The 22,824-nt window shown below is 35.5% G+C and overlaps 1 protein-coding gene across 6 annotated transcripts in view; it reads left to right on the forward strand.

The window, feature by feature from the left end:
- The first annotated feature begins 17 nt into the window (after positions 1–17).
- Positions 18–22,824, forward strand: part of Rpap2 (RNA polymerase II associated protein 2) — a 91,808-nt gene continuing 69,001 nt past the window's right edge. For all 6 annotated transcript variants that reach the window (XM_010644920.2, XM_010644918.2, XM_010644921.2 and 3 more), the window contains exons 1-6: positions 18–116; positions 1,021–1,066; positions 11,317–11,431; positions 13,319–13,417; positions 13,599–13,664; positions 15,679–15,767. In XM_010644920.2, the coding sequence (XP_010643222.1) occupies positions 32–116; positions 1,021–1,066; positions 11,317–11,431; positions 13,319–13,417; positions 13,599–13,664; positions 15,679–15,767 (500 nt within the window). In that variant the 5' untranslated portion in view covers positions 18–31. The remainder of the gene's footprint in view (positions 117–1,020; positions 1,067–11,316; positions 11,432–13,318; positions 13,418–13,598; positions 13,665–15,678; positions 15,768–22,824) is intronic.

Genomic DNA, 22,824 nt, shown 5'->3' on the forward strand with positions numbered 1-22,824 from the left:
ACGCGCGCGCAGGCGGAGCCCCGGCCCTCTGATGACGCTGGCTATGGCTGACTTCGCCGGGAATATTCGCGTGGGCCGCAGGACCCGAGCTGCCCCCGCCTCCGGGAAGGCTACAGGTAGGAACAACGACCTCTTCTCACGTTTGGACCCTGCGAACTGGGCCCCCGACCGAATCGCACACCGAGGAGCCCGGCGCACCAGAAGCACCCCGGGGGAGTCCGCGCGCTTCTGGGAAAGACTTCCCGACCCCTCGGCCTTTTTAGGGGAGTAGGGGGACTTTCCCCAGCGTGGGCTGCCGCCACAGCCTCCTAGGGAAAAGGCAGGGGAGGCCCGGAGATTTAGCTCAGTGGTGCCGCGTCTGCCTTGCAGGCGCAAGGTCGTGGCTTTGGTCCCTGGTATGGGGGGAAAAAAGGCAGTGGAGCTGCAGGGGACCCCCAAGTGACCAGGGCACTGTAGGCAGGCCGTGTGCAACTTGCCTGGAACATCTGGGACGACTCCTCCAAAGCAATTCAGGTGTCCAGTTTTCTGAGGTTGTCGGACTCGCAGCAGGGAGCGAACATTTGGGAGACACGAGACCTTTACTCAAAAAGTGTGCAGGTCAGGGAATTTTTTAAGAACTGTGATTTTTAAGCATCTGGGATAAAAATTCAAGATCTGATGCTGTCATTTTTAACCAGGGAAAATTGGGAATGATTAATTTACAAAAATCAAATATTCCTATTTCATTTAGATTTACTTACAGGATTGAAAATGAAATGTAGAGCAAAATAGTCTGTTATTTGGGCAGGAATGTATTCTATACTTGATGCATTTCTGTAAGCCTGAGCTTTTTTTTTTTTTTAGTATTTTTGAGACAGGCTCTAGCTGTATAGTTCAGGCTGGCCTTGAACTCACTGGGTACGTTGCCCAGGCTGGCCTCAAACTCAGGACAATCCTGCCTCAGCCCCACCCCACCCCTCGCTGAGATTACAGATGTGCACCACCACTCCTGCCCTGACCTATTAATTTTTTCAATTGTAGGTACTAAACAAACAAGAGCCACGAGACAAGAAGATGCTTCTAAAAGGTATGAGAACTATTTGGACAACTGCACCCACTTATATTTTAACTAATACTAGTAACTGAATCCGTTTTTAAAACAATTATTTTTTTGAAGAAAATTATTAGAGATTAAGAAATTCAAAACTAGAAAGGTGTCTTTGGGAACATTCCTGAATTAACTAGGTGCTCCTTTGGCACCTCTGCAGGTGCACTCTGTTTTTGTTACTGTATATGTCAGATTCACTGTCCAAGTTTCTCTCTTTAGCGCTCCAAGAAACTTTTTCTCTTCTTTGCTACATCACGTCCAGGTTTTCATTTAAAAATTTTAAAAAACTGTTCTATGCTATCTCTTGACTCCTAAAAAGGGTTTCCCTTTTTAGATACTGTCTCGTCACAAAAGTCTGTGAAGTCTATGGAGAGCAAGATATATGTGTATATATCTGTATGTGTGACATGACTATGAAGACATTCATTTTTTATTGACTGTGATTTTAATTTTTTCATTTTCCTAAAACAATTATTCACTGATTGTAAGATATTCCAGACTTGGGTTAGGCCATAAGAATATAGTGTTGATCAAAACTGACACAGTTCTTGTGTAGTGGAACAGAAATATTGATTAAACACAAATGCATAATTACAAACCATAATAAGTTCTGTAAAGAAAAAGATCATGATGTTAGGAGGAACTGATAACATAAACCCAATTCAATGGAAGTTGGCTGTGTTTTTCAGGGAAAGGCTTCTCTGAGAAAGTAGTCATTAAGCTGAGGCTGAAGGCTAAGTAGATGTTCACCAGGCAATACGTAATGATGACCTCCAGCTAGAAGTGACAGTATGTGTGCAGACCCTGAGGCAAGAAAAGACTTGGGGACTTCACAGAAAGGTGCCTAGGGTGCTGTGTGACGTTCTGAGCAAGGGAAGAAAAGAGCATAGAAGTTAGAGTTCTGTTCACATAGTATTCTACACAGTAGATAGGTGAGAAATTTAGATTGCCTAAGTATAAATGAGAAAGCTTTTAAGAAACTGAGTGATGGGATTGAGGTTTTAAAAGTTTTAAGACATTAGAACTGGTCATCAACTAAGAATACAGAAACTAGTGAAATTTGAGCTCTGTTTTGGAAATCACTATTTCCTATGCAATAGTGTGATAAACTGATTTGGCTTTAGGAATTACGGTAAGAATAAAGTTAACATTGATTCCAACAGTGATTTACAACTGTCTTCAACACTAATGTGACCACAAACTTGTGGAGATTGTATTTTGTACAGTTTGAGGAATATAGCTATACCAAATGTTTTTTGGGTTGTTTTTGGATTTGTGTAGTGCTGATGATTGAACCAAAGATTTCATGTATGCTGAACAAGTGCTCTGCTACTAAGCTCGAGCCCCAGCTTAAAGATTTTTGAGCAGATCTCCCAGGATGATAAAACCATCCATAGGACGGCTAAATAGTTGAGGGAAGTGGCTGTAAATTTATTTCATCTGAAATATCGTCTACATTTAATTCAGCTGATTACTATTAAGACAGACATTGAGATTTACAAAAATATAAAACAGTCCTTAGTTTTTAAAAAATATGTAAAGGCAGTGGGTTGGTTATTAAATGATTGTAAATAATGCTTTAAAATTTGCTGATTTAATCCTAATGTGGTAAATTGACAGATTTAATCCACACAAGCAAAGGTTCCAGTTCTTTTTTTGTTCTTGTTTTTGGTACTGGAGATCGAACTCAGGACCTTGCACTTGTGAGGACAAAAAGGTTTGGGATCTGCTCCCATTGCCCACACGGCCTGTTATCATTTGTGATAGCAAAAGAAGTGTGGCTGAGATGATTGAGATGGCTTATGGCTTTGAGTCAGCAATTCCTTAATACAGGTTGTATAGTAATCCTATTACATGCCTATTACATGGCAGGCTTTCATTTGCAGATACAAAGTGAAAAGAAGAATAAAAGTTTTCATGAAGCTATTTCATGAATGTTTGTCTTTCATACTTCTTTGATGTAAAGATAGTCTTTATGAAACAGTGGGCAAATAGGTATTAGTTATGAAATTCTTCTGGTTGGTAATACTGGGGATTGAGCCTGGGATCTTCCTACCGCAACCTCCTGAGTAGCGAAGATTATAGACATGAACTACCATACCTGGTCTTAAAATTCTTTTTGCTTTAATGTCCTTATTTTACAAAACAGATTGTTGGAATAACTCTCAGAACTTCAAATTGATTTTGGAAATCATACTGGTCTGGAAAAAAATTGAAGTCTTGGTAGTCTGAAGGCAGGAATAAAAGATGAGGATATTCTAGGCCCAGACACAAGAGGCAAGTCAAGGACATGGAGGCCAGCAAAGGTAGTTCTGGTAGATAAGAAGTAACCAGTGCAGGAAAGGAGCAAATAAGTCACTAAGATGGTTAATATCTTTGGTCCTATGACAGTGATTCTCAACCCTGTTGAATAGTAAAATTGATTAACTGAGCACATCAAAAAAAATATAAGGATCCTAGGCCCCATATTCAGAGATTCTGATTTAATTAGCCTCAGTAGAACCTAGGCATGATGTTTTTAAAAATCTCAGGTGATCTGAATGGGCATTTGGGATTGAGAACCACTGTCCTAACCTTTCGTCAGATAGTCTCTGCTTTTATGTTCCCTAATGTGTGGGGACCTGCAGAGGTTGTCAGAGGCCCATTGGTAACAAGGACAAACCCTCCTAGGAAGGTTTTTATTTTCCTAAACCACTCATTGATGTCAGTATAGTTATTTAACAAAACTTAACGACAAAATAGTAAGCACTTTTTGTAAGTATAATTGTATTCTATCAAATTGAACCATCAGTTAACTTTTTTGGGGGGTGGGTAGCGGGGATCAAACTCAGAACCTTGGGCTTATGAGGCAGGTGGTGAAACCACTGAGCCTGATTAGTTAACTTCTGACACTTGTTAACAAATTTATACTTTGAAGTCATCTTTCTTCCTTTCTAATCTGTTGTTATTTCTGGCTTTTTTGTAGAGAAAAAGCTTTTTTGTAGGTACATACAGGGATTGACAAATTACAAGCGAATGTTTTTTTCACCTAATTTTCGTTCATATATGTATATATATATGGTTATTAAATGATTGTAAATAATGCATATATAGTTATTAAATGATTGTAAATGCATATGCACACACACACACACACACACACACACACACACACACACACAAAATATACGCCCAGAACTAGATCACACACACACACACACACACACACACACACACACACACAAAATATCCGCCCAGTACTGGAGATCAAACTCAAGACCTTGCATTTGTGAGGCAGGTGCATTGCCACTGAGCTAAATCCCTGTCCCTTCACCTCATTTTCTTGCCGGTGGGAGTTTGTAAATGCTTCGTGGTATTCGACCTGGAAATAATACTTCTTTGTGGCCATCTTTGCTGTATGCAGTGCAAAAAGTAGCTTTTTTTTCTTTTTTTAATAATGCAATTTTATTTATTTATTTATTTTCCTTTATTGAGTTTGTTAGTACATTTAAGGTATACAGTACAATTACATTCATTATTGGGATCTTATTCCTTTACATGACAGGTCTCATTTTTTCCCCTTGTCCTCCCTTTATGCCCTCCTCGCCTCCCCATATACAAACACTTTATTTCCATTTTTTCATTGTCATATTTTTTTCTTTTCCCTTTTTACCTTTCCCCTACCCTTCTCATTTTCCCTACACCTTTAGCCCTTTTCTTCCTATTTCACATGGCCAGTTATATCATTAGGATCTTATGTGCTATTATAGTTTATTCACACCAGAGAAACTATTCGATTTTTACACATGTGTGACTTATTTATTTCACTTAGGAGTATATCCTCAATATGTATCCATTTTCCCATGAATGAATCTAATTTCTCATTCTTTATGGCTGAGTAGTATTCCATTTTATAGAAAAACCACATCTTAATCCAATTTCCAATTGATGGGCAAATTTGTCATTTCCAAGTTTTAGCTATTACAAACTGTGCCTGTATAAACAGTGTGCATATATCACTGTGGTATAATTCTTTTAATTCTTTTGGAAAAATACCCAGCAGAGGGATGGCTGGGTCAAATGGAACCTCTAGTCCCAGCTCTTTGAGGTATTTCCATATTGATTTCCATAGTGGTTGCACCAGTCTGCAATCCCACCAACAATGGAGAAGGGTTCCTTTCTCCCCACAACCCCACCAACATTTGTTATTGATTGATTTTTTGATAGCAGCCATTTTTTGTGGGGTGAGGTGGAATCTCAGTGTTGTTTTCATCTGCATCTCTTGAATGACCAGTGATGTGGAACATTTTTTCATATATTTACTTGCTCCTTTTACTTCTTTGTCTGAGAAATGTCTGTTCATTTTAGATGCCCATTTATGAATTGGGTCTTTATATTGGGGGGGCTGATTGTCTTGAGTTCTTTATATATTCTCAATAGTAGTCCTTTGTCTGAGGAGCAGCTGGTAAAAATTTTTTCCCACATTGTAGGTTGTCTCTTAGTTCTGTCGATGGTTTCTTTTGCAATACAGAAGCTTTTTAATGAGATGAGATCCCACTTGTTGGTTCTTTCTGCTAGTTCTCATGCTACTGAGTATTTGTTCATAAAATCTTTTCCTATGCCAATGTCTTCAAGAGTTCTGCCTAACTTAGCTTCCAGCAAGTTTAGTGTTTCTGTTTTAATGTTTAGATCCTTAATCCACTTGGATTTTAATTTAGTGCATGGTGAAAGATAAGGGTCCAGTTTTAATCTTTGGCAGGTTGAAATCCAGTTTTTCCAACACCATTTATTAAAGAGGCTATCATCTTTCCTCCATTGAGGATGTTCAGCTCCTTTGTCAAAGATGAAGTAGCTGAGTACATCTGGATTTGTTTTTGTGTCTTCCAATCTGCTCCACTGATCCACAGATCTGTTTCTTTGCCAGTACCATGTTGTGGTTATCACAGTGGCTTTGTAGTATAGTTTCAAATTGGGAATTGTTATACCCGCTACCATGTCTCTGTTGCCTTGGATGGCTTTTGCTATTCTAGGTCTCTTCCAAATAAATTTTTGGATTCTTTTTTCTAGTTCTGTGAAATATAGTGTTGTAATTTCAACTTGCATTGCATTGAATCTGTATAGCAGTTTTGGTAGTATAGCCATTTTCACTATGTTTCACTATGCTCCTACCCAGGAGCAGGGGATATCTTTCCATTTTCTTATATCTTCTTCGATCTCTTTTTTCAGAGTGCTGTAGTTTTCAGTGTAGAGGTCTTTTGCTTCTTTCATTAGATTGATTCCCAGATAGTTCATTTTTTTGGATGCTATTGTGAAAGGAATTGTTTCCCTAATTTCTCTCTCAGTGACTCTGTTTGCATTTGCATACAAGGCTATTGATTTTTGGGTGTTGACCTTGTATCCAGCTACTCTGCTAAAAGTGTCAATTAAGTCTAGAAGTCTTTTGGTACAGTTTTTTTGGGTCTTCAATGTTGAGTATCATATCGTCAGCAAATAATGACAATTTAACTTCTTCCTTTCCTATCTTTATTGTTTTAATTTTTTTCTCTTGTCTAATTGCTATGGCTAATGATTCCAGAACTATATTGAAGAGGAGTGGTGATAGTGGGCATCCTTGTCTTGTTCCTGATTTTAATGTGAAGGTTTACAGTTTTTGGCCATTTAATATGATGTTGGCTCTTGGCTTTTCATAGCCTTTATTAAATTGAGATATAGACCATCTATTCCAATTTTTTGCAGGGTTTTTATCATGACTGGGTGTTGAATTTTGTCAAATGCTTTTTCTGCATCTATCGAGAGGATCATATGATTTTTGTCCTTGACTCTGTTAGTATGGTGTATTACATTTATTGACTTAACTTATGTTGAACCATCCTTGCATCCCTGGAATAAATCCAACTTGGTCAGGATGTATGATCTTCTTGATGATCCTCTGTATTCTCTTTGCTATTATCTTATTAAGGATTTTTGCATCTATATTCATTAAGGAGATTGGCCTGTAGTTCTCTGTTTTAGTTGCATATTTCCCTGGTTTGGGAATCAAAGTGATACTTGCTTCCAGGAATGATTTTGAAAGTATTACTTCCCTTTCAATTTCATTGAAAAGTTTGAAGGGTAAAGGCAGTAGTTCTTCTCTAAATGTCTTGCAAAATTCAGCTGTGAATCCATCAAAAAAATTGATGTGAATCCATTTCTTTGTTGGTAAATAATTACATTTTCAACTTCATTGATTTTAATTGGGGTGTTTAAAATGTTTTTATCTTCTTTGTTCAACTTTGGTAATTCATAAGTATCTAGAAATCTCTTCATTTCTTCTGTGTTTTCCATTTTGTTAGAATACAGGTTCTCAAAGTAGGTGTTGATTATCCCTGGATTTCTGTTGGATCTGTTGTGACTTCATCTTTTTCATTCCTAGTTGCAGGGATCTGAGCCTTTTCTTTCCTTTTTTTGATAAGGTTAGTTAAGAGTTTATCAATTTTATTTATTCTTTCAAAAAACCAACTCTTCGATTCATTTATTTTTTGTATTGTTAGTTTCCATTGCATTGATTTCTGCTCTTTATAATTTTTTCTCATGTACGAGCTTTGGGTTTTTCTTACTCTTGTTTTTCTAGGAGTCTAAGATTCATCATTAGGTTATTTATTTGAGCTCGCTTGTTTTCCTAGTGTGGGCATTCAGTGCTATGAATTTTCCACATAGAACTGCTTTCATTGTGTCCCATGGATTCCTGTATGTTGTATTGGCATTTTTATTTATTTGTAAAAATCATCTAATTTCCTCTGTGATCCATTGATAGTTCAGGAGAGTGTTGTTCAATTTCCATTTGTTTGTGAAGTTCCTATGGTTTCTTGTGCTGTTGATCTCCAGCTTGATTGCACTATGATCTGATAATATACAGGGAATAATTTCGATTCTTTTGCATTTATTCAAACCTGTTCTATGAGCTAGTATGTGGTCTATCTTGGTGAATGACCCATGTGCATCCAAAAAGAATGTATATTCTGATTTTGTGGGGTGGAACACTATAAACATCAATTAAAATCCATGCTTTCAAAAGCTTGGTTCAATTCTAGCATTTTGTTGTTGACTTTTGGCCTAGATGATCTATTTGTGAAAGTGGGGTATTTAGATCCCCCACTACAATTGTATTAGTGCTTATTTGGTTTTTCATGTTTCTTAATATTTCTTTAATATAGTTGGGGGCATTAGTATTTGGAGCATATATGTTTGTGATTGTCATCTCTTCCTCTTGAATTTTTCCCTTTTACAAGGATGTAGTGGCCTTCTTTGCCTCTTTTTAATCAGTTTTGGTTTGAAATTTACTTTGTCTGCAAATAAGATTGCTACCCCTGCTTTTTTCTGGGCTCCTGTGGCATGGAGAATTGTTTTCCATCCTTTCACTTTCAGTCTGTGGGATTTTTTTGCACTAGGTGTGTTTCTTGTATACAACATATTGTTGGATTTTGCTTCTTAATCCATTCTGGCAGTCTGTTTCTCTTGATTGGTGAGTTGAGGCCATTGACATTGATGGTTATAACTGATATGTACTGACTTATTATTGTCATGTTATTGGCCTTTTGTTGACTTTTTACTTTTTCATCTTCTTTTTTTTTTTTTTTTTTTTTTTTTGTACCAGGGATCGAACTCCGGTCCCTGTGCTTGCAAGGCAGGCAGTGGAACCACTGAGCTAAATCCCCAGCCCTCCTTTTAGTTTCTTGCCTTGCCTATTTGATTTGCTATGTTGGGCCTCATGGTGTTGTTACCTTCATTGTCTTTTTCTAGGATATTGTTTAGAATTGCTTGTAGTGCTGGTTTGGTATGCATACAGTTTCTCAGGTGTTCTTTGTCGTGGAAGTATCTTATTTCCCCGTCCATTTTGAAAGAGAGTTTTGCAGGCTACATCAGTCTAGGTTGGAGGTTGTTTTCTTTTAGTACTTGAAATATCTCACTCCAGGCTCTCCTTGACTTAATGGTTTGTGTTGAAAAGTCTGCCGTGATTCTGATGGGCTTTCCTTTGCATGTAATTTGTTTCTTTTCTCTTACTGCTTGTAGTATTTTGTTGTTTGTTGGATTTCTGGGATCCTGATTATTATATGTCTAGGTGTAGATTTTTTTTTAATTGTGGCTAGTTGGGGTCCTGTATGCCTCACTTATCTGAATGTCAAATTCTTCCCTTCTGTTTGGGAAGTTTTCTGTCATTAATTCTGTGAACAGCTTTTTTAAGTCATTTGTATTTTCTCCTGCTACTTCATGGATTCCTATCAGTCTTATGTTATTCTTCTTTGCATCATCTAGGAGTTGTTGGATCAATTTCTCATGATCCCCTACTGTTTTTAAGAGACCTCTCTTTTCACGGTCACTGACTGCAACATTATCTTCTATATTTGAGATTCTTTCTTCGCATTCTTTTATTCCATTGTGTACACTTTCACTAGAGTGTTTAATCTCCTGGATATCTGTTTGAATCTGTTTTATCGACTCATTTCTTTCCTATATTGGGTGTTTATTGTTTCCATTTCTTTCTTATGCTGGGCCTTCAAGGCTTCTGTCATGGTCCTGAGCTCATCTATTTTTTTGTCAGTTTCTGCTCTAGAGTCTCGAATCATGACTTTCATTTTGCTCACCATCTCTGTGGTTATTTGGGAAATTATTAATGTTTTAAATTTTTCTAGAGCCTGATCTGTTTTGTTACTTCCTGTGCTTTGAGTTCAGGTTGTCCTGGTGGTTCACTATCAGACTTTTCATCCTCATTTGCCCTTCTTTTACATGCCGTTGGTGAACTGGAAGTCTGTCTTTGTGTCTTGCTTAAGTGTTTTCTCATTTTTATTTTTGTTGTTGGGCTGTCCTTGGTTTAATCTCTGGGTTATCACCCAAATCTTCCTGATATAGTTGTGTCCTAGCTTCTGGGTCTCTAACAACCCGCAGACATTCTCATCTTCATAACATTAGAGAAAACAGCTCATCAAATCAACCACAATCCTTTATCCCAGCTGATGCAATTAGCAACACAATATGATCAAGCACAACTTGGAAACCAACGACTTGTTATAGTCACTAGTCTATCACCCTTAAACCAAGTGAATTAAATTGAAATCAAGAAGCAGTCCAGAACATGTCTGCAGTGAACAAACTTTTCAACGTAGTATATTTACCATTTAGGATGGGGTCTCAGACAGAGCTAGGACAAGAGGAGTAGATAAGTAAAAGAATTGGAGAAGGTTTCAAGTGCAGCCAGAGGACATAGAATGACCACACAATATTTAGGAAACTGTTGATTTCGAAAGGGATAGACAGAGTAGAAGTACAAGGACAAGAATACTTCCCCTTAACAGTAATAGGGGCTCGCTTTCCCTTGAAACCACTGACCCCTGTGTGAGGTAGAATGACAGAAGAAAAGAACATAAAGAAAAGAGAAAAAAATGATAAAAGAAGAAATGTGAGTTAGGGCAGGAGCAGAAACAGAAAGGGAGATGAGGGATAATATGGTGGAGCAAGAGACTGAGTTGGAGAAAGAGGACAGAAAAAAGAAAGAATTTGCAGAGTGGAATGAGGAAAAGAAAGAAAAAAGAAGGATTTGAAGGGCCTCTTTCAGACTATATCTCTGCTGTCATACAACATGCACAGCCATGTGCAGAACCAAGACACCTGATCTCAGCTAGCTGATCCAGAACCCCATGATGCAGACTGACCTCTGGCTGCAAGGCCCAGATTGAGTTCCCCAACCTCTTGAACGGTTGAACTCCACACCGTTCTACTACAGGTTTCCCAGGCCCTTTCTTGAAAGTTGGGTAGTCAGAAAAATACGCTTTATGACCACCTCTGCCTCTGCAGAGTGGGTCCAAAGACTGGCACAATCAGGAGGTCTGAGAGTTGTGGGGGTTCAGGGGCGCCCATGCAGCTACCTTCCTGGTGCTGGAGTGATTCCGCCCGGCAGGAGAGGGCATGGCTATCCTTCTGGTGGTGGCCCAAGCAGGCCATCCTGGTGCTGGAGCGATGGTGGTGCTCAGCCAGTAGCTTTTTTCTTTTTTGAAAAATATTGGTTAAAAGTAACGGCATTGGGCCAGGGATTTAGCTCAGTGGTGCCCCTGCCTGTCTTCCAAGCACAAGGTCCTGAGTTCAATCCTGGGTACCAGGAAAAAAGGTAACAGCATCAAAAACTATAAATATAATTGTTAGGTTATTGCTGGATTTTAAAATGTGGAATGTTGGAGACAAAATTTATACAGTAAATTAACTTTTTATTAAAATTTTAGGAAAGCAGAACTAGAAGCAGCTGTGAAAAAGAAGATTGAGTTTGAAAGAAAAGCTCTGCATATTGTTGAACAACTGTTAGAAGAGAATATCACAGAAGAATTTTTAATGGAATGTGTATGTATTGACATATTAGTTTTATAGTATAACATCTTTAAATCTCTGCAAAACGAGATGATTTTGTATTATTGAAGTCTTAAGTTTATTTTCAGTCTTTAGATGCCAGTACATGCTGTATAAATCATGGATTTGAGACCTGGTCTTGCTATGTAGTTCGGGCTGGCCTTGAATTCAATATATAGTCCCTGCTGGCCGGAACTCATGAGATTCTCCTGCCTCAGTCTCCTGAGTGCTGGAATCACGTGTGTGCCACCACGCCTGGCTTTAAATCATGCATTTTGAAATAAGCAATTACCATATTACTTGTATAATGATTTTAAAATGCATTAAAAAAAGAGAAAACAAGTACACAAGATGACTATTGTTAAAAGTAATGTATATGTTAAAATTACTGAGATTAAATCATCTCACCTAAAAGAAGGAAGCATGTGAGGCAATGGCCGTGTTATAATCTGATTTGCTCATTCCACATTGTGTGTGTGTGTGTGTGTGTGTGTGTGTGTGTGTGTGTGTGTGTAAACATTATATGGTACCCATTAATATATATAATTGTGAATTGAAATAAATTTTTAATTTAAAAATTTTTTTAAATGTACATTTATTTTATTTCTTAGTTGTTCTTTTAGTCTGCTGTGTCACTTGATTTTCCTCCCTTTGCAATAGTAATCACAATTGTCAATTTTCTAATCATCTGTTTTTTGCTGTTTTAGCAGATGTTAATGTTATTTCATTAATTTGGATGTTTTAAATACTTGAAATGTACTTTGACTTAGAACAGAATTACAACTTTTTTAACCTTTTCTTTATTTTAAAATTTTGAATGAATGGCAAAATGTCTTTTATATTATCCTTAAGAAAAAATTAAAACAGCTTTTATTGCAAAAATAATTCTTAATATGGTTCAGAGACTTCTAAGCAAGAAGAATATGTTTTAAGTTGGTAGATAACTGCATCAGAATCTGTATATAATGATATTAAAGAAAGCAGACCTGGGGCTGGGGATTTGGCTCAGTAGTTCTGCCGCCTGCCTCGCAAGTGCAAGGCCCCAGGTTTGATCCCTGGTGTCCCCAAAACAAAAAACAAAGAAAACAAACTAGAAATGTTTCATTTGAAACAAAATTTTTCACTCTCACTAGAGTAGTTAGGCCCTATAAGAATAGGAAAAGTACCTTGTTTAAAAAGATTTCAAAGTTATGAAACAAGAATTGGGATTATTTAAACATGAAGATGTCAAAAGAATATAATTGGTATTAGTTTACCATTATTACCTTTATCTTATTCTCCACAATTTTTTTAAAACACCAGGAAGATTTTTGCACAAAATTTTGTTCAGGAGTCATAATGGCACCTTGTATATGCTTTGTTTTTTGAAAAATTATTCTCTAAAAATAGATAAAATTCTATTTTTTGAGATTTACTTGTTTAAAAATAGAAGATACTGTCATTATTTAGTTTTGGGATATTTATAACACCACTTCTTCCTGATGCCCCATATTTATTTCAACTTTGTGTAATATGCAAAGATGCCCAATCTGCTGTGACATTTTTGATATACTTTTCCTTTATTTTCTCTTAATTTTAACCTTAGAGTTATGAGGTAGTTTTTTTTTTTTTTTTTTTTTTTTTTTTTTGAGAAAGGGTCTCACTACGTAGTTCATTATAGGCCTTGAACTCGCTATGTAATCCAGGCTGGCCTTGAACTTGCAATAGTTCTCCTGCCTCTGCCTCCCAAAGGCTGGGATTACAGGTGTGTGCCACCATCTCCAGGGAAGTAAGTACTATTATTGTCCCTGTATTTTCAGATGAGATTCATAAGGGTTACAGTGCTAATATATGACCTTTTCCATTAATCTGAGAGTAAATGCCATTCTGATTTCATTATAGGGGAAGTTCATCACACCTGCTCACTATAGCGATGTTGTGGTTGAACGTTCAATTGTCAAGTTCTGTGGTTATCCTTTGTGTCAGAAAAAGCTGGGCATCGTAAGTACTACTTTTAAAAAATGTAGGCCTTTTTTTTAATTTAGCAAAATATTTTGTAGAAGGAACAGGAAATGAAATGTGAAGTTATTAATGACATGGATTGGCCAAAATGTGATACAGAGTCTTAAGTTCATTTTTGTTACTCAGATTCTTTTGTAAGCTAAACTTTTTTTTTCTTTAGGTACCAAAACAGAAATATAAAATTTCTACCAAAACCAATAAAGTTTATGATATTACTGAAAGAAAGGTAAGTTCAAAGGCTACTTTCAATGTGACAGTTAATTTTTAATATAATAAATAGAATTCAAAAATAAAACTTGTCTGGTAGAAAAGAATCACATTAAAAATTTGTTTCTATGTATAAGTACTTGAGTCAAAGTAGTACTAAAAATAATTCCTTGCTTAAGCTTTAAGACTTGGATATTTAAAAACTTAAAGTGCATATTGGCACAAACGTAGGCAAGTGAATCATAAAACACGATCCAGGAATGGTTCACCACATCTGTGGATTCATTTGATACATGACAGTGGAAGTACTGTAAGGTCAGTGGGGAAAGGAAGGGCTGCCTGGCACAGTTCGTATCCAGGTGGGAAAAAGAAAATGACCCCCATCTCACTTTGTATTCCAAGTAGCCACATTAAAGAATTAAATGTAAAAGGCAGACCTTTTTTGAAAATAATATGGATGAATATAAACTTAGACAAGGATTTCTTAAGACAGAAAATTATAAACCATGGAAGAAAAACTGTTAAATTTTCTACATTATAATTTAAAACTTTAATTTATTAGAGGTTTCCAAAAAGTGAAAAGATAAGCCAGAGGTAAGAAGTTATGTTTCCCACCTATAATTGACCATAGATCCATATTGAGAGTATATAATGAAGAGACAAATTGGGCCAGGGATTTAGCTCAGTGGTACCACTGCCTGCCTTGCAAGTGCAGAGTTCCGAGTTCAATCCCTGGTACAAAAAAAAAAAAAAAAAAGAGAGAGAGAGAGAGACAAATTAATAAGAAACTTTTATACAATTAATTTGAATGATTAATATAACAATATTAAGTACTACTTTTTATTTTTTTTTGCTGTGCTGGAGATTGAGCTTAGGACCTTAAGCGTGCTAGGCAAGTGCTTTTCTACTGAGCTATATCCCCAGAAACTTCGCACATTCTTTATGAGCATACTTTTCTGTTTCTTTGTATATACCTTACAGAAACTCAAAAAATTTCTTTCCTATGTACACTACGTGTGTAAGAATTTTCATAGCTGGATTAGCCAATGTAGTATATGTATACATTGAAATATCATTCAATCTTAAAAGGAAGAAAAGTCTGACACATGTTATAGTATGGATGAACGTAGAAGACATTGCACTAAATAAAACAAGCCAGGACAAAAGGACAAATATTTGTCTCTACTTAAATGCCTACTGTAGTAAAATTTATACAGGAAGCAGAATGGTGTTTGTCAGTGAATGGGAAATGCAGGGGTTTTGTTTAATGAGTATAATGCTCAGTTTTGTAAGATGCAGAGACTTCCAAAAATGAATGCTAGTAGTGATGTAACAGAATGAACTTAATGTCACTGAACTATACAATTAAAAATGGTTCAAATGGCAAATTCCATACTATGTATATTTTATCAAAATTTTAATAATCATTCACTTCATAAGTAACACTGAAGTGATAGCAAAAAACTAGAAACAACTCAATTGTTCATAAATAAGTAATATACTAATACAATGGAATATAATATACAGTGAAAATAAATAAGCTATATGAATAACTTATGTGAATTTTAAAAACATCTTTTTGAGAAAAAGGCAGGAATACCTAATAATGCTAGTCCATTTAGATAAAGTTGGAAAATGGGCAAAACTGAATGCTGTTTTATAGGAATATATAGTGGGTGGGGCAACCCATTTTCCAGTTCCCCTTCTGTCTCTCTTAGAAGCTTTCTCCCTCTCAATAAATACTTCCTACTCTTAAAAAAAAAAAGGAATATAATAGGTGGTAAAGCTAAAGACAAGGGAATGATCAACACCAAATTTATGGTAGCGCTTACCTCTGGGACATTTGGAGAGCTGTACTGTTAGGGAGGAGCATATAAGAGTCTTCACAGGTACTGTATCTTATTTCTGGCCATAGGTAATAGAAGATTCATGGGTTTTTGTCCTTTGAACTACACATATGTGTTTTTATACTCTCTTCTCTATGTAGGTTATGTTTCATAAAAGAAAAAATAATTTTAACATGTTCTCTTTAGTCTTTTTGCAGCAATTTTTGTTACAAAGCATCTAAGTTTTTTGAAGCACAAATTCCCAAAACTCCAGTATGGGTTCGAGAAGAAGACAGGTAATTTAAATCACTTATATATATTTATTCATATATTGTAATACTTTCTGCTTTTTCAGGCAAACTGAGAATAGGGTCTAGTTTTCAGTACAGTATTGCTTTTTACACACTTTTGGGGGAAATGGTTCTATTTGAAGGGTAGTTATTAAGGACTTTACACTTAAAGTCAGAAAATTCATACATACAAATGTTTATTGTTTTAGCTTTAATCGCCAAACTTGAGCTTTAATTTTGACTTCCTGCTATGCCAGAAATGTCTGTGAACCTTGATAATCTAATCATCCTGAGTTAAGAATATTAAACTTTTTCAGAAGATGCTAGGTCTTGGAATCCAATTTAGCTCACTTTGTTAGGAAACTATGTACTAAAGTTAAAAAGTTTTACTAACTCTTTTAATCTTTATTAAACTTAGCACAGTGTTTTTTTGTAACTTAAAAGAAAGCCAGATAAAGTAGTTATTGTTTTGCAAAAACAGTTTATGATCGTTACAGAGATTTTGCCTCTTGGGAAATATTTAAACACCTGCAGTATTTTAATAGGCCCTGAATTTGGAAAAATTCATTATTCAGAATGAAATGGTACTATTCTATAATAAAGCAAAAATTGTTATGGTAATTAGACTATGTTGTCTAGAAAGCCCGAAGGCTTAGTAAGGTTAAATAATGTCCCATATAATTCATATTTGAAAGAGTATTATAATAACACAAGGCAGTATTACTTGTGGGAATATAGTGAAGATATATACTAAATAAATGACTAAAAAGTAATGAGATGCAATTAACTATAGAGCTTTGCCTAAAAAAATAAAACCTTGAATTCTTACCTGATGAAGATTATATGACACCCTAAATTCAACTAGCATCTATTGAACTGTGCTGATGACGGAACCTTTGATGCAGATATTTGCCTGCCAACCCAATCCTTTGTGATTTCACATATGTAAAACTCACTTGTGGCCTTAACTGAATTGAACATAATAAAGAATAAATTGTTTATTTCACAAATAACCATCAACTTTCTTATCTGGAGGTTATAAGTTTGTTGCATTGCCCAAAGTAACTGGGAAGCTATGCTCCTTTTTTACTTTTCACTTTTTCTCATGTTTTAATATTTCTTTCACTAGATGCCCATTACAGCCTCAGCCTTACAATAGTGATATATTCCATTCCCCACCAAAAAAAGCTTTTAAAAAATTATTGTTAACTTTCTTTCCAAAGATACCTCCTGTACTCATTAAATTTAACCCACTGTGTGGCCCAAAACCATTTACCAAACTTCCTTTCCTGCCATCTCTTCTTACTTCAGACATAGTTATTTGTACTTCTTTAGCTAAGTTTTTACCTTAACCTTTTCCTAATCTCACCATATTATGTTCAGAATGCCTACTTTTCCTCAGAAATTAAAACCCTGTCACTTTTTTTACTGTTCTTAGAATTTTAACTTATTTGTATCCTTCCCTACATCACCAAAACGAAAGTTGAAGAAGTTTGCATAATCTAAACTAAAAATTTTCATCCAAAGTGTACATTATGTGCTAGTTCCTGGCAGGTGCTGCACAGATGTATGCATGCACACGCATGCGTGTGCACACACACACAAATGTATAAAACCAACCTGTTCCCATTCATGGTGGTGCACACCTGTAATCCCAGCACTCTGGAGGCTGAGACAGTAGCATTGTTGTGAGTGAGTTCAAGGCCAGCCTGAAATACATACTGAAATCCTGTCTCAACAAACCAAACAAAACAAAACCCATGAGTTTAACAATACTTGAGATGGCAGAACAGTTTTTTACCAACTCCAATGGGTACATGTAATATAAGTTACATTAGGAGGTTGCTAAATGAGAAATAGTGAACAAAATTGAGAAAAATTGCAAGAAGCACACAGTAGTCCCCCATTCTCCATGGTTTCACTTGCTGTTGTTTCAGTTACCCACAGTCAACTGTTGTCTGAAAATATTAGATGGAAATTTTCAGAAATAAACAAAACTGTAAGTTTTAAATTTCACACCATTCTAAGTAATAAAAATCTCATACTATCTGTATCTCTTCTGCCCAGACCATGAATCATTCCTTTTTCAAATATATCCACACTATATACACTACTTACCTGTTAGTCACTATTTAAAAAAAAAAAAAAGTTGGGGAAAGAAACCACATTATATAGTATAGGGTTTGGTACTACCCACAGTTTCAGGCATCCCTGAAATTATAAGATTCCCAGGAGTCTTATAATGTATCTCTCAAAGATTACAGGAAATTTCTGTATATTGAGGGAAAAAATAATAACCAAGTAACAAGAGGCCAGGCTGAGTTTGGTATATTCTCAAGTACTGGGGAACCAGTAAATATTTTTGAGCAGAACTTCATATGGTGTTGGCTTAACAGAAGAATTAATTTACATTAATATTTTAATGGAAATATGAGTAATTATAAAGAGCTTAAAGAATCCCTAGATTTAACCTAATACCTCCCATAAATAAGCTCAGAAAGGTTAAATGTTTTTCTTAAGCTAGTGACAGATTCTGAATAAGGTCAGGATTCTATGCATTTTCCACTTGATTAGAAGAAACTAGTAAGTAATTTATAAATAAACATTTGTCCCATTGTACATAATATAACAGTAGCCTTTAATTTTGTATACTCATCACTTTATAACCATATCAGTATCAAATAGGAAGAAAGGTACTGAAGGTATAGGGAAAGTGGGAAGGTAGGGGAAAGCTAATAAGGGAAAAGAAAAAAAATAGGAGAAAATGAAAAAATGGAAATGAAGTGTTTGTAAAGGTGGGGAGGGAAGAAGGGGGTGAAGGGAGGGCAGGGAAAAGGGGAAAAAATGAGAACCAAGACCTGTCATGTAGAGGTACAAGATCCCAATGATGAATGTAACTGTACTGTATACCTAAAATGTACCAGTAAACTCAATGAGGAAAAAAAAAATAACCATATCAGTATCTTTTCTATCTGGATGTATCAGTGCTACTTTAATTTCTAAATTATTAGGGACAGGGATTATGGCTCTATGAGTCCACTAGAGGTCACTGTTTCTTCACAGACTCTTTAGGTATTGTTTTGGTTTTGTTTTTTTGTTTATTTCATTGTTTTTTTTAAGGATCAGAATTCTAGAATTTGCTATTTGAGAAAGATTGTTTACTTGTTATACATACAATCTCTGCAGAAATGTGACCCTTAAAAGATCAGTCTTTTCATAGATGATAAAGGGTACAATGTTCAGAACCAGTCTTTTTTAAAAAGGAAAATAGGGCTTGTTTTACTTTTTTTTTTTGGTACCGGCGATTGAACTCCGGTCCTTGCACTTGCAAGGCAGGCCACCAAACCACTGAGCTAAATCCCCAGCCCCAAATAGGGCTTGTTTTAAATGGTATTTTTTAAACTCAGTGGTTTGGTGACCTGCCTTGCAAGCACAAAGACCCGAGTTCAATCCCTGGTACCAAAAAAACGGTATTTTTTATTATTTAATGCAGAAATTTTATTTTAACTTAGTTATTATACTAAGTAACAATATTATAATAGTAAATGAATAAATTTTGAAATAAAAGTAAAATTTTAAATCTAATCAAAGAATTGGATATCTTACTACAGTGACTTTTTTTTTTTTTTGGTACCAGGGATCGAACTTGGGACCTTGCACTTGCAAGGTGGGCAATGGAACCACTGAACTAAATCCTCTGCCCTGCAATGATTTCTAAACTGTTTGACCACTGTTATAAATGCATTATATACTATGGTCTGATATATGTATATAACTGGGAAAAAAAGTTACTGAAGCACCTATGTTATTTTTACACTTTTGTAAAATGCTGGTGACAGCTCACTTAATCTGCAGTTTGAAGAAGAGTTTTGTTAAATGTAGCTCAAGTTTTTAATTGTTTTATTATAGGAGAGCTTCTTATCAGCATTAGACCTCACTTAGCCTCATCTGTAAAAGTAGAAAGTTGCATTTAGCTCCTTTTAGGTCTAATACTTAACAGTTGTGAGTCAGTTGTGTCTTTAGTCACTGCTACTGTAGTGGAACTTTTTCTAGATAAGGAAATGTCTTATTTATAAAAATGAAAATTATCAGCATAAGATTAGATGAACTATACTACCTTATAGCAAAGTCTATCTGATTTAAGAATTTAAAATAAAAAGTTACTGACTTTAATAATTTGATGAAGGGTGATAAAGGATTGTACCAGTTTTTAAATTATAAAAAAAGTCAAGGATATTTTAGATTATATCCTGAACAATCTGAAGTTGACCTCTTTGGTAACACCTTGGTCTTACACTTTTTGAAAATAGAATAGTGAATTTGATCTTTCATTATTGTTAACACTAGTATAAATTTAAAAATACTAAAACCTAGTAATATCCCTTAAAATTTATAAGACATTATATACTACGATACGTTTATTATCTAATCAATATAGGTATATAAGTGACTAAAGAACAACTTAGACAAATTCATGATAAACTCTTAACACCCATTCTTTGATCAGGACTTTGGAGTCATAAAAGCCTTGAAGATTTTTTAGTCCTTCGAGATCTGAAAAAAATATCTAAAATATATCCTTAAAGACATGGAGAGCAGCAGTACTTTTCACACAATGTCTCTTGATATCCTGTTAGACAAAGCATTGACCTAGAATGGTTTAGGTTATAATGCAGTGTGATGTTTCCCATCTTGTGAGTTAGAATTTTTTTACCCATTTAGTGGCCAAAAAGAGACCACATACAGTTTTGATGCTCTGAGGCAGTGTGCTCATGAGACATATGCTTGCATTTATAAATCCTCTTTAGTTAAATGTAGGCTCTGAAAAGTCTAAAGGAGGAAAGTTTCTTGAGCCAGATGCTAAGAAGAAAGGACAAACGTTGACAAGCAAATGTGATTTTTTAAAAGACCAAATTGGAGTGAATGGCTGATGCTGACAAAGCTAAAAGCGCCATCATGTGGTCCAGAGTAGGGGATTTTCACACATCACTTGTTGGCAATAAACAGTACAATCTCAGAAGTGCGGAAGCCAAAAACCTCTGCAGAACTAACTTTTATATCCTCTTCCTGAACAGCCACTTCTGTGCTCTGTATGAAGAATAGAAGCTTTCCAAAACAGATTTTAAGAGGTCTCAAAATAATATTTGAAAGGTTCCCACCTTGGGGGAGTTACAGCCTACTGCTTCTTTAGATTTACACATTATAAGTGTGATTTCAAGTGAGATATATATACAGAGTCCACCAAAAAAAATGTATACACACTTTAGGAAAAGAAAAACTCATATAAATATTTTAATACTAAATTTATTGAGACGTCATTAAATTAATACAAGTTACCTTTGGCCTCTACAATTACAAGCGGTGCTCAAAGTGGTGGCTTTTAGCTTCCAGACATTTGTTAGTACAGTGAACTGCTGCTTGGGTGACCTTGGTCACTGAGATTGCTGCACATGCTTTTTCAATTTTTTTTCTAAGGGCTGGCAGTGTAGTGAGTTTTCTGCAATATACTATATCCTCTAGGGTCGCTCATATGAGAGTAACACCATCTGTTGAAAAATATATTATTTTTCTTTCCCAGAAATGTGTATGGTTTTTTTGGGTGGACTCTACACTCATGCATGTACATATATACATATTTCAAATAATATATATACACATACACAAATATTTTTAGTTTTACTTTGCTAAAATTAAAACTAATCATTTAATTTATGCCTTAGTGGAAATAAGATAAAACATTTTTGAAGGGCATTCTTTAACTGGGATGGCTACTTACTTTTGTTCAATCAAGCTCCAAGAACTAGATCCAGGGCAGTTTGAATTGTGCAAAAGGGGAGATACTTAGCATAGAGAAAAAGAGCATATTTAACAAAAAGAATCTGAATTTCATCCAAGAAAGTACAGAAGAGAAAGCAGTGTAATATGGTACCTTGTAGCAAACTTAGGTTTTTAAATTGAACCTTTCATCTAATTCCCAAGTAACACAAATCTATTTTATTTTAGTGTCCAGTACCATTCCTCATTTTATAAATTGGGAGCCAGAAAGAGTAATGTCAGTCATAAACAGTTAAAAATCTAGAAACCACATTGAGTGTAGTTTTCTTTGCCTGAAGTCAGAAAAATTAAAGCAGAGGAAAATAGTTTGTAAAATACATAGAATTCCTACAAGAAAGTAAGCAAAAGTGCTGTCCTCACAACTTTTATGGAGTCTTTTTTTCTGACATTAATAGCAACATGCTGTGGAAAGATTGAAGACTTTGAAATCCAGCTTAGGTTTGAAACTAGATTTATTTCTTGTTAGCTATGTGATCTTAGAAAGTCTTAACCTCTCAAAGCTTCGATTTCCTTACCTATAAAAAATACAGTAAGTTGTGTGAAGATAATACATGTCACTAAGGATACAGTTTAGAAAGATGAAAAACGGTTGGAGATAGTTGCACAACTGTATAAATGTGCTTAAAGTAAATGCACTGAACTACATTCCTAAAAAATGCATGATTTGGTAATTTAATTTTATATATATATATACACACACACACACATACCACAACTTTTAAATTTTTTATTTACTTAGTTTTTGTGCTATAAATTGAACCCAGAGCCTGGCACATACTAAGCTTACACTCTGCCACTGAGCTACCTATGCCTCTGGCCCCTCTACCACAATTTTTTAAAAAACCCACATAGCATGTAGTAGGCACTTACATGTGTTAATTTTTCTTATCTTTAGAAACTAGGTTTTCTTTTAATTTTCAAAATGCATCAGGTTTGCTGGGGATTTAGTGGTTCCAGCGCCTGCCTTGCAAGCGCAGGTCCTGAGTTCAATCCCCGTTACCAAATATATATCAGGCTTGGCAGGGGATTTAGCTCAGTGGTTCCACTGCCTGGCTTGTGAGTACAAGGTCCTGAGTTCAATCCCTGGTACCAAAACTACAAACACACACACACACACACACACCTCAAAGAAAAAGAAAGAGCATCAAGTTGTGTAGCTGGGGATTTCTCATAAAACGATCTTAAATTGTGTTCATTACAATAACGTTTACATTTTGATTACCTCTTG

This window comes from Fukomys damarensis, unplaced genomic scaffold (assembly GCF_012274545.1).
Source record: "Fukomys damarensis isolate Sample0158 unplaced genomic scaffold, DMR_v1.0_HiC HiC_scaffold_33, whole genome shotgun sequence".
In the NCBI taxonomy this organism is placed as follows: Eukaryota; Metazoa; Chordata; class Mammalia; order Rodentia; family Bathyergidae; genus Fukomys; species Fukomys damarensis.